Source organism: Choristoneura fumiferana, chromosome 5 (genome assembly GCF_025370935.1).
Source record: "Choristoneura fumiferana chromosome 5, NRCan_CFum_1, whole genome shotgun sequence".
NCBI lineage: Eukaryota > Metazoa > Arthropoda > Insecta > Lepidoptera > Tortricidae > Choristoneura > Choristoneura fumiferana.
In genome coordinates this window covers 20,482,464-20,494,576 of record NC_133476.1, presented here as the reverse complement: position 1 = coordinate 20,494,576, position 12,113 = coordinate 20,482,464, and the positions used below count along the sequence as shown (strand labels likewise).

General features: G+C 37.2%; 2 protein-coding genes across 3 annotated transcripts; one reads left to right on the top strand and one right to left on the bottom strand.

Moving 5' to 3' along the window:
• Nucleotides 1-54: 54 nt before the first annotated feature.
• On the bottom strand, nt 55-11,711 carry LOC141428412 (DNA oxidative demethylase ALKBH2-like). The gene is made up of 5 exons (XM_074088403.1): nt 11,508-11,711; nt 11,089-11,262; nt 10,814-10,993; nt 10,314-10,477; nt 55-208 (listed from the first exon to the last, which is right to left on the bottom strand). The coding sequence occupies exons 2-5, from the start codon at nt 11,256-11,258 to the stop codon at nt 69-71; spliced, it is 654 nt and encodes a 217-aa protein (XP_073944504.1). The 5' UTR covers nt 11,259-11,262; nt 11,508-11,711; the 3' UTR covers nt 55-68.
• On the top strand, nt 419-10,303 carry Ttc30 (tetratricopeptide repeat domain 30). 2 transcript variants are annotated; one of them, XM_074088393.1, is made up of 2 exons: nt 419-536; nt 8,367-10,303. In XM_074088393.1, the coding sequence occupies exons 1-2, from the start codon at nt 483-485 to the stop codon at nt 10,299-10,301; spliced, it is 1,989 nt and encodes a 662-aa protein (XP_073944494.1). In that variant the 5' UTR covers nt 419-482; the 3' UTR covers nt 10,302-10,303. The 2 variants fall into 2 exon arrangements, with proteins under 2 accessions (XP_073944494.1, XP_073944495.1); XM_074088394.1 differs by having other exon boundaries at nt 440-507.
• Nucleotides 11,712-12,113: the final 402 nt, after the last annotated feature.

Genomic DNA, 12,113 nt, shown 5'->3' with positions numbered 1-12,113 from the left:
GTGACTAATAGAGAATTTATGGATATTGTACAACAACAAAATAATAACAACAAATAAAAACGCAGCATTTATTTCATTCGCATTTTCCTAAAAGTCAGGTTAATTCTAACCCCTAGTAACTTTTTTCTAGTGGGTAAAGAATGATACCAAATTTCGTTTGTCGGTGGATTCATGAACAAGATACTTCCATGCTCCAGGTCAATTTTCACTGCAACAAAAAAAAACAAAATGATATGTAAATTCGAGAAATATATTAATTTCATTACATACTCCGAATCAATATTTTTAATTAATTATTATTTTTGTTAATAGCTATCACAAAGAAATATAAACTTTAAATCATAATTCATACAAGGTTAATTCTTTAAAGGCAATCCTTTTTTAAGTCTGTATTAGTTACCATAGGAACAAGAATACAGTAAACATAGCATAGTCAGTACTTAGCGCTAATTCATATTTTGCAAGTTATTTATTAGAAAGAAATGGATTATTTGCAAATAAAAGATGGTCAGTACACTAAAACTATTTACACCATGGTGAGTAACCGTTATTTATGAACTACGTGTAGCATTTGTGAATTGTCGGCATAAATATGTTAGGAGTGGTGTAGCTATCGTATGGCCAGCAGCTCAGGGGCCCTCTAACCTAAGCTTAGAAAAGAGAGGAGTATAAAAGAAAAAGAGAAAAAAAAACTTGTGAGGGGCTCTAGCCATAGTAAAATAGGAGAAGTACGTAAACTCCCACCCTTTAGGAGACTTAACTTCAAGCTACGTGGAAAGAGGGGTGAGAGCCCGATTCTTTCTCTATGCACCGGGGCCCTTGTCCACCTAGCTACGCCACTCCACTGGTTAGGATAGTAGGTACATGGAATTTAAAGCATTTATAATAATCAATAAAAAAGCCGTGGTGGCCTAGTGGTTTGACCTATCGCCTCTCAAACAGAGGGTCGTGGGTTCAAGCCCCGGCTCGCACCTCTGAGTTTTCCGAAATTCATGTGCGGAATTACATTTGAAATTTACCACGAGCTAAGGAAAACATCGTGAGGAAACCTGCACAAATCTGCGAAGCAATTCAATGGTGCGTGTGAAGTTGCCAATCCGCACTGGGCCCGCGTGGGAACTATGGCCCAAGCCCTCTTGTTCTGAGAGGAGGCCTGTGCCCAGCAGTGGGACGTATATAGGCTGGGATGATGATGATGATGATAATAATCAATGCATATTGTTGTTCGAGCTTTATAAGTACTAAGCTTGTTAGCTTGTAGAGAATAATAACTATACCAACAATATTAGATCATTGTCCCGAGCAAGAGCAAGCTCCAAGCCCGAATTTCAATCAACTTAAACATTATCATCATCGGTTCGGAAAAATGTTGCTAGCCTACCGCTATGCAGGAAAGGTGTGCTTCGTATCTATACACACACACAAACATCACGCCCTGTATTCCCAAATAGGGTAGGCAGAGCAAACGAAACGTTACCGCTTCGGAGCCACTTTTAGCAATTTTAGGCATTAAGGCGCGCTTATAGAAGAATTTTCGGTATTTGAGGGGTGAAGCAGACGACGCGGCGGAGGCGAATGCGGGGCGTCCAGCGCAACGCCTCGCGCGTCTGTCACGCAGCCCGTTGACGGCCTTATTCTGTTCGTATCCGTATTCTGGTTAATGTGAGTTCCGGATTTTTCGTTAAAATTATAATTACACAATTTTCGGTTTAATTAAGAAATTCTTCGTTTAATGTAAATAGTCTTGGTAATAAAGAAATAATTTATCCCTCTTCATGCCCACAGTTTAATTTGTAATGTAGGTAATGGATAGACATTAAGACCGAATAGGTAGACAGACGAAATAAAAATACATAGGTAAATCAATACAAATAAAAAAAAACAAATTTATTTTAATCTGAAAATCTAGATTACAAGCTAGGCAAATCTATACATATAATAAAACAGTAAAGAAATAGTTGTCTGTTCACTTTTAACAAATCAAATCAAATCGTTTATTCAGTAAATAGGCCGCAATGGCACTTTTACACGTCATTTTTTAAACTACCAGCGCTTTCGGAAGACCATCATTGCCAGGAAAAATGCGCAGCAAGAAACTTGGCAGAGAGTCACTTTTTCAAAATGTAATACTTTAAAACTACAGTATACAACCCTTACCCAAACCATACAGTCAAAAAAATGAATGTAGGAACCATGTTCTTAGTACCCATAACACAAGCTTTGCTAAGCTTACTTTGGGACTAGGTCAATAGGTGTGAAATTTCCCGTGATATTTATTTTATTTTATTTATTTTATGTTCTAAGAAACATGTGCGAGCTGTAGCCAAAGATAAAAAATATGTCTTAGCGCACAGAACAACTTTGACAGATATAAAGATTATGAGTATGCGTAAAGTAGTTATTGCATCAATACAAAAATACAAGTCAGAACACCAGAAACCAGAAGCAATAGGTTGCATGAAAAAAACATTTGTTGCAACTCACACGTAGCTGTTTTCCACGACTTGGCCTCACTAATTCGCGGAGGAGCAAGACAGATATTCCATTTTTTTTTATTTTTTTTCAATAAATTTTAGAAACGAAGTTAAAAACTCCGAAGTTCAGAACTACATCAGAACTGCGTAAGAACTGCACTCCGATTGCCTAAAATGGCAGTCCTCTGACAGTCGGGTGCAGTGCTGATGCAGTTGCACAAACTGCGCAATAACTCCCATTTTGCAGCCGGATTCCAGTTGGAGTGCATGTTTTTGACAATAATTTACTAGTGCAACCAAATGCGACCATCTTATTTTATTAAAATAATTTATGTTAAATAACTTGGCTGAATGCAAGATATTAACCTTTGCCTGCAATTAAATGAGAAAATTGAAACTGTTGTGTCACTATCAGAAATGTCAGTGAATCTGCAAAGGGATCAAGCAAGGCTACTACGACACTTGAAACTCGAAGTTCGTGTCGTGCGGTCCCTCTGACACTTATACTATTTAATACGAGAGCGAGAGGGACGGTACGATACGAACTTCGAGTTTCGTAGTAGCCGCAAGGTTCGCCGTGAGTAGTATAGGTTATACAACGTGCCTACAATTTGTATCTATGGCAGTCGCGGTAGAATCTGGACGAAGCCGTCCGCATCCGTGAGCGCCAACCAGCTTGCGGTCGTAGTACGAATGTGAAATCCGCTCAGCAGGGCTACTACGAAACTCGAAGTTCGTGGGTTGCGGTCCCTCTGATACTTATACTATTTACAGTGGCGTAGCTACCAAGGGCTATGCGGCGCAGTGCCCCGGGGCCCTCAAGCTCAGGGGGCCCTCGAAATTCTGCTTTATAGCTGATGATAAAGTTGCTTAGAAAGTATTTGTATATATAATGATTTTACTTCAAAAAACCTTACCAGTTTTGATAGCAGTGGGCCCCATTTTTTTTATTTGTCCAGGGCCCTAGGTTACCTAGCTACGCCACTGACTATTTAGTACGAGAGCGAGAGGGACCGCACGACACGAACTTCGAGTTTGGAGTTTCGTAGTAGCCCTGCTGACTCGGCCGACTCCGGCCGGTCGATTAGTGTGTGGTAGGTACTTACCGTTTAGGTACTCTAATGCTTCTCATATGTGCTCTGAGTTCACTTATGCGTTTCCTCTTTCGCTTAACTTTTTTAATACTGCGATTACCCATATTATTTGCTCTCAAAAGTAGTACTAGCGCGTTAGAAAAATGTGCACAGGTCCGTCGTCGACTACGTACACGCGTGTACTGGCGACTGGGCAATACTTCGCCGCCGCCGCGCGCTAGAACCGTTTTATTTTGCCAAAGACGAAATAAATTGGTATGATTGATGTACTCAACCTATTGAAAATCTATGAAGCATAAATCTAAATCTACTAAAAAACTATTTAATAAAGCAAATTTTGTGTTGATATTCATAATATTTTTCATAATATTTGGTTTAACGTGTAAATGAAGGCTCTTTTTCAAAAAAATAATCTATCGAGGTTTTTGTCAGCAATCGTGTTTTTGATGAAGTCAAAAACTAGCTAATAGACTGAAATACACATATAAAAAAATTGCAGTTGTAAGTATTGTGTAAGTATATTTTAAATATTTTCTAAAATTGTAGTTTTCACTACGTACAGCGCCTTAAGTTTGACAATAGCGGTACGATACTATAATACTTAGATATTGACGATTCTTACAAATAGACAGATTATGAAACCGAAATAGGCACGCGGAAATAGGCACGCGGAAATAGCTATATCTTGGCAGCTGACGGTTCGTTACATGATAAACGGTGCCCTATCAGGCCGTTTTCAGTCCGCGGTAATACCTACCTACTGCGCCGTACATGCCTTAACGAGGCAAAGATAAGATTAACGACACAACGTACTGGTTTTAGGGATTTCATTTAGATATCCATGAGCTTATATGTTTATAGATTTATAGTTACGATGTGACTGAATAGATAAAAATGAAAATAGTTGTGTAACAGTTTATAAGTTCAAAAAAATAGGATATGGTTATTTTTTGATTATCAACTTATTTTTTAGTGATAGAACAACAACATTAGAAAAGATATATATCTACAGTAATTACAGCGTACTTGAGCTTGATTTTAATTCAGACAGTCTAACTTTCGAAGGTTTTGTATAGGGATGTAGATAATTAAATAACGTAATCCATAAAACGCTAGAACGTGTAGCAATGGTATTAAACATTATGCATCTACTAAGTAAGTAAAATATTCAGGCATGCCAGTGAATTGTATGTATGTATGTAAACTCTTTATTGCACATAAAAATAAAAATACAAATACACAGAGAGGAGAACAAAGGCGAGCTTATCCCTAAAAGATCTCTTCCAGCTAACCTAGTTAGGAAAAAACATTTGGTTATATAGAGGATAAGCGGAAAATTACGTGCGGTAAAGAGACAAAACAGAAATACTCAAAAGAGATAAAATAAATACAACATTATTTACATTAAAACTAACATAAAACAAAAGAAATATAACAAACAATTACAAAAGCGAAACAGTCTCATCTAAGGTGTCAGTGTCCAGCCATAATTTCTTTAAACTCTCCCTGAACGAGGCCACAGACGGAGATTCCCTTAGGGACAAGGGTAAATCGTTTCACAGCTTGACTGAATGGAAAGTGAAAGATTTAGCATAAGAGCGCGCGTTGTTAGGCGGGAAGGCAAGTGTAAGTTTGGAACTCGACCGCAAACGGTGTCCACTTCCAGTGGCCAAGTAGCTAAATCTTTCAGACAGGTAAGAAGGAGAAGCAGGGTTAAACAGGACATTATAAAGAAGACTAAGGTATGAATGTCTCGCGATGACGGATAGGTAGGTGAATTAGGACAGGACAAGAGCAATTTTTCAGCACAATTTTGGCATTTACAAGCAAGAGGATGACAAACACTCAACCTATTTCTAGTCTAGAGGGCATACACATGCATGTTATCATGTATTGTTCATATGTCAAGATTCAGATTCAAAGGGACATCACTCGCAAATTGAAATATTAATATATCGTCCCCGTAGAGCGAAAAGTCACTAAGTCGTATTTTGCTTTTTGAGATACGGCGGTTTGAAGTTGTGAAAATAAAATAAAAAATCTAACGTTTTTTTGGCGTGAGATATTTATCATAATTATGGTCTTGTCGCAAGACATAACGGTACGGCATAGCTCCAACTGCAAAATCGAATCAAAAGTTCTATTTCCTGGTAATTAGCGATAATTACTTTTATCTCTTAAATTATGAACCTAGATGTCAGTTAGTGATTTTTCGACTAGAGTTAGTGAATTGTCGCTCACTTTTAAAGTATCAAGTAAGAACATAACTATAATTAGTTAAAACTGTTCCTAAAATTTTTAATAAATTGATTTTATAGAATAATTTCACATCAAAATTTTGATAATAAAAAGAAATTCAATAAAACTCAGTAAGTTTATTTATTGCTGATTTTTTTTTAAAGGTTATTTAGGACCATTAAAACAAGAAAAATCGGTCAACCTCCTTACAATGCCTTAAAAACCAATAGTTCAGTAATAACTTTTTGTTAACAATTCTAATACAAGCTTTTTGTTGGCGCTACTTTTTGCCCCTGGTTACCAAAAGTAGGTAGTCGTCAAGACGAATCAAATGAGCCAAAATTTCAAGTGCCAGCTATTACGGTTTAATTAATAGAGCCCTGTGACAGACGGACGGACGGACAGACAGACAGACAGACAGCGGAGTCTCAATAATAGGGTTCCGTTGGCACCCTTTCGGTACGGAACCCTAAAAAGGAAAAATAGACGAAAACAATATTTTAGAGTACTTCTGGATCTTCTTCTGTGATATCAGGCTCAGGCAGCGTGCTGTCTATGATATCTTTTTGAGTAGGTATATACTCGTACCAATAGTGGAGATCTTGAGGAATTATACCTTTTACACATAGCCCGGTTAATCCTTTTTTGGCCTCTGAGATGGGAAAAGGTGTTAAATGCTTTAAACTGATCTAACCAGTGGTGTCTTTGGTCGCTGATTTGCATTCATCGGTTCTAGTGCCTTTTTTGTACCTTTAGCCTCTTCCTAGGTCGCGGAATCGCCTTTTTTTCCTGAAATAAGTCGAATTGGGTGAGGGCCTCGTGTGTATAGCGGAAAAACAACACCTTCTCAAACCCACATTTTATTTTCAGCCACTTAATTGGTTTCCCTTCTTGGCTGCTCGTGTTTCTGACAAGATTAGGAGACCAATCTGTAAATAATAAATAAAATGCATGCCATTAATGTTGCATAGGTACGCGTGTAAGTTAAACAAGCAATCGTCATGGCATTGAAAGAAATTCTAGAATGAGCGGTACTATAAGCAATCGTGTAATATCGCTGTCAGTCCATTCCCTCAAAAAGCTAAGAAATTTTTTGAAACATACAGTAAATAAAGAACACCACCGTGTTCAAACAAAGCATTAAAACAATAAAGTTATGCAACCAAGTTACCCACATGAAGCATTAATGAAGGGTTAGTAAAAATATTAGATGGGTATTTGAGCAAATTTAAAACACCATACCTATTAAACGCCACATTTTTAAGTTAAATAATCGTTTACTTTCTTTGCTTTGAATCTCCGGTTCACAAAGTAGTCATCTCAATAGGTAGGCCTATTTAATATTATTCTGTCTGTATATATTCTAAAATTATGAATTATTAATGTTACCTTCTCAGCTTCTTATTCATGTTTTTAGTAATAAGGTTAGCTTGTAGAAAAATTTCGGATTCCAGCGTTTAGATCATTTCCTGCCAAAAAAATGCTGCGCAAAAAAATTTCAATCACGTTAAACATACATCAACTCCGCCTCTCTCCCAACGGGTTAGGCAGAGAACGTTCTTCCACCTGTACAATCCTGGCATACAACTTGTTTGCTCTGTATTCCCAAATAGGGTATGCATGAGCATTTTGAAACTTTACCGTTCGGAGAACTTTTCGATTTATCGTGGTACGTACTCTAATACTTACTCTTGTCGTTCGTACACCTAGACTCATTATGAAATTGAAAAAGACACCGAAATAGGATTTATAATAGCTATATTTTTTATTTGTCAGCTTGACGGTTTTCGTTACATGATAAAAACGGTGAGCACCACGATCCGTTTTTCAGTCCACGGTAATACCTAATTACTGGCGCCGTAAACGCCTTAACCATGGGGAAAGAAATGAACGTCACTAAGGTAAAGGGGGACTTTAGATACAACGGCGCTTATATGTTTATAGATTTATAGTTACGATGTGACTGAATAGATAAAAATAAAAAAAGTTGTGTAACAGTTTATAACTTCAAAAAAATAGGATATGGTTATTTTTTGATTATCAACTTGTTTTTTAGTGATAGAACAACAACATTAGAAAAGATATATATCTACAGTAATTACAGCGTACTTGAGCTTGATTTTAATTCAGTCTAACTTTCGAAGGTTTTGTATAGGGATGTAGATAATTAAATAACGTAATCCATAAAACACTAGAACGTGTAGCAATGGTATTAAACATTATGCATCTACTAAGTAAGTAAAATATTCAGGCATGACAGTGAATTAGGACAGGATAAGAGCAATTTTCAGCATAATTTAATGGCATGTACTTACAAGCAAGAGGATGACAAACACTCAACCTATTTCTAGTCTAGAGGGCATACACATGCATGTTATCTAAGTGCATTTATTGTTCATATCGTCAAGATATCAGATTCAAAGGGAACATTCACTCGCGGCATGTGCCAGATGTATAATATATATTTATTCAATACATAATAAAGTAAACAAACATTGCGCAAGTCTCAGCAATGCTAAATAGATACCATCTTAATTTTATGTCTTTGATGTTTTTGCAGATAAAGGAGGCAAGGTACGAGGACGCCATTAAAGCACTAAACGATGCCATCAATTTTAATCCTAATCGAGCAGCATTATCCTTACTTGGATACTGTTACTTCAGGACGCAAGCCTTCGTTGAAGCAGCAAACTGTTACGAGCAACTATCCGCCATGCACCCAGATGTGCCAGAATATAAACTATACTTCGCTCAAGCATTATACGAAGCATCCATGTTTGATGAGGCCTATAAAATTACCATGCAAATTACCGCTCCAGAGCTGGAAAGGACAGTCATCAAATTGCAATCCGCTATAAAATATGGAGAAGAAGATACCATTGCAGCCAAAAGCCTAGTAGACTCTTACATTCAGGATGATGTTGACAAAGATATAAACCTCGGATGTTTACTATACAAAGAAAATCAGCATGAGGAGGCATTGCAGAAGTTTTCACGCAGTCTGAGCGTGCTGGGTTTTAATGCTCATCTTCATTACAATGTGGCACTTTGTTACTTTAAGCTCAAGGAGTACCCACAGGCTTTAAAACACATAACTCTTGTGATAGAAAGAGGTATTCGTGATCATCCGGAACTAGCAGTAGGTATGCAAGCAGAGACTTCGGAAGTAAAGTCTGTGGGTAATACGCTTACACTTCACGAGACTGCACTCACTGAGGTATTTAATCTCAAGGCGGCTATCGAGTACCAATTGAAAAATATTGAAGCCGCAAGGGAAGCTCTTAATGATATGCCTCCCAGACACGAGCATGAACTAGATGCCGTAACATTACACAACGTGGCCTTGACTTCAATAGATATTAAACCAACTGACGGGTTTGAAAAACTCCATTTTCTTTTACAACAAGACCCGTTTCCTCCCGAAACATTCGCTAATTTATTGCTTCTCTACTGCAAGTTCGAGTATTATGATTTGGCAGCAGATGTTTTAGCAGAAAACGCACAGTTTACATACAAATATTTGACACCATATTTGTATGACTTCTTGGACGCTATTATAACAAGTCAAACTTCACCTGAAGAGGCTTTTCAGAAATATGAAGATATTGCTTCGAAACATGCCGAACAATTGAGAAAACTTACAAAGGTTGTTCAAGAAAGTCGATCCCAAGGAGATAATGATCAAGTTAAAAAAGCTGTTGTGGAATATGAAGAAGCTTTAGAGAGATATATTCCTGTGGTTATGGCACAAGCAAAAATTTATTGGGATATGGAAAATTACGGACAGGTCGAGAAGATATTCAGGAAATCTGTCGAATTCTGTAACGAATCTGACGTTTGGCGTCTGAACGTAGCGCATGTTCTCTTCATGCAAGAAAATAAGTACAAGGAGGCGGCTAGTTTCTACGAGCCGATTGTCAAGAAGCAGTACGATAACATTTTAGAAATAAGCGCAGTCGTACTAGCAAACTTGTGCGTCTCTTACATCATGACATCTCAAAATGAGGAAGCAGAAGATATAATGCGTAAAATAGAGAAAGAGGAAGAACAGCAAATTTTTGAGGATCCTCAGAAAAAGTTTTACCACTTGTGTATCGTTAACTTAGTCATCGGTACTTTGTATTGCGCTAAAGGGAACTACGAGTTTGGCATTTCGAGAGTTATTAAATCACTCGAGCCTTTCAACAAGCGGTTGGGGACAGACACGTGGTTCTACACTAAGCGCTGCTTCTTATCATTTTTGGAAAATTTGTCTAAGCATTTGATTGTCGTTAAAGATAACACCATAAGGGACTGTCTACAATTTCTGGAAGGCTGCGAAACTTATGGACGGCGCGTGAGCACCGTCATCGAGAATCCATTCCAAGAAGAAGACGCAAATACAAAAGCAAAGCAAACAGTCACATACGAAGCCCGTTTGTTGCGTTACATGTTCAATAAGCTTCGAAACATTGATGACTCTGTAACTATTAATAAGTATGAAGATCTGAAATAAAATGTGTTATACCTGGAGGTATAGGTTTTTTATCAGGTCCCGCTTTTCTTGCGTCTTTATGTTTGAGTACAAAAGGTCTTTCTTGTCCGAAAGATATAGAAGCAATGGGGTAATCAGGATCTAATTCAGGTTCGTTGTCTCTGTGTTCTCCCATGTGATCATTTCCATTTCTGTACCTATTAATAACAAATATTTTAATCTATAATACTCATCCCAGATAGTAAATATACCATCAGCCAAATATGTGATCTACCACTCTAAAGTTGATTATCGTTTGCATGTCATAAAACAATGATGTCGATAAGACTTGTATTCATTCGATAGGATTTTTTTTTATTGATAGACCACGTACCTACGGCTGACGGTACGCACGTATAAATGACTCGTATCTACATAACTGAGCGGAGTATTTATTGTTTATAAACAGATCGTAAACAGACTAACTCAACGTATTGCGAAAGGATTTTGAATTTCTCATAATTTTATGACGTTATTACAACTTGTTGACTTACTTGTTGACCAATACGAACTCGTATTTAATCCCTTTTATAGTTTCGAGGAAATCTCTTAAAGCTAGGACTGGTGCAGGCCACGGCAGTGCTGGTATCGTTTTTCCAGAATATCTATAAGTCACGCCTGCGTCGCCGTATGCTACTTGTTGCCGCGGCAAAGGATGTACTTTTCCGAATACTCTGTGTATAGGTAGGTAATAAAACTTCTTTAATTTAACAACCGCCATATTGAAATTATTATTCCCGATCCGATTATTATAAAATAAATTACGTACGTTATTTTCGACAGATCTCCTGTAAAGTACTCGAGTGTTTTTTCAAGTTCCTTTAAAATACCGTTAGCAATTATCCTTGGAATAGCAACAGCGTAGTCCACATTGAGTCCTTCTTTCCGTATAGTTTTCCAATTTATCGAAGGCACATCAATTTTTTGTAGCGAATTCATTTGCCTACAAATATATTTCCTTTATATTCCAGGCTTTTTCGATATGTACATGGCAACATTGTTATGTAAATGTCAATCAATTTGACACTTAACCCGAAAGAAGGTAAAAATGTTATTTTAACTTTACGCATTTACCATTTCCCTCAAACTCAATTGCATTAAATGATGTGATAAAGATTTTTAAAAGTATCCCTTCTTAATGCATGAGAATTTTTAAGATAAGTTTGCTTAGAATATGTAGGTACTTACACTTCTTATTATGACTCACGCTGTCACGCTTCTCTTGATGCTATCGACTGCTTCTTCAAAGCTTCTTCATTCGTTTCGTTTGTCGTATCGTCGAAGACTTGAGGCAAAACTTGAGGCTTTGCTTTGTACCGTGTACCTAGTGTTGCCAGGTCCAGTTTGTTTTAAATCGGTACATAAGGCAAAACAAATCGGGATTTAGGGTTGTAGATCTGGACAAACAAAAAAAAAATCCAACAGAATAATCAGCCTTGCTGGACTATTGTATGTATGTAATGTAACAATTTATTCACAAAACACAGATAGTTCAGAAGTCAATCTCCTGTATGTACTTCACTTTTCATACCTACGCTCGGCGGTCGCTCTAAGGTGTCAACTAGGTATGGCTTATGCACCAAAAAACTATCGTGGTAGTGGCACTCGTATCTAGTTGTTTGATTTATTGTTGAGAATGGAACGGGAAGAATGGGAATATAAATTAGTAACTAAAATATTTTTATTTTAATGTCATCGTTATATTATAAATTTGTCACAGAAAATATCTTGCGACGATTCCGTTATTGGCCAAATTCACAATTTATTGCCCAAAAAAGTTCACAGACGCGTGTC

What these genes read in the sequence shown, in the direction of transcription:
- Ttc30 (XM_074088393.1), top strand. Translation starts at nt 483, where the DNA reads ATGGATTATTTGCAAATAAAAGATGGTCAGTACACTAAAACTATTTAC. An exon ending in CTAAAACTATTTACACCATG is followed by an intron (nt 537 to 8,366) that starts GTGAGTAACCGT and finishes ATGTTTTTGCAG; the next exon opens with ATAAAGGAGGCAAGGTACGA.
- LOC141428412 (XM_074088403.1), bottom strand. Translation starts at nt 11,258, where the DNA reads ATGAATTCGCTACAAAAAATTGATGTGCCTTCGATAAATTGGAAAACT. An exon ending in GGAGATCTGTCGAAAATAAC is followed by an intron (nt 10,994 to 11,088) that starts GTACGTAATTTA and finishes ACCTATACACAG; the next exon opens with AGTATTCGGAAAAGTACATC. An exon ending in GAGTTCGTATTGGTCAACAA is followed by an intron (nt 10,478 to 10,813) that starts GTAAGTCAACAA and finishes TGTTATTAATAG; the next exon opens with GTACAGAAATGGAAATGATC.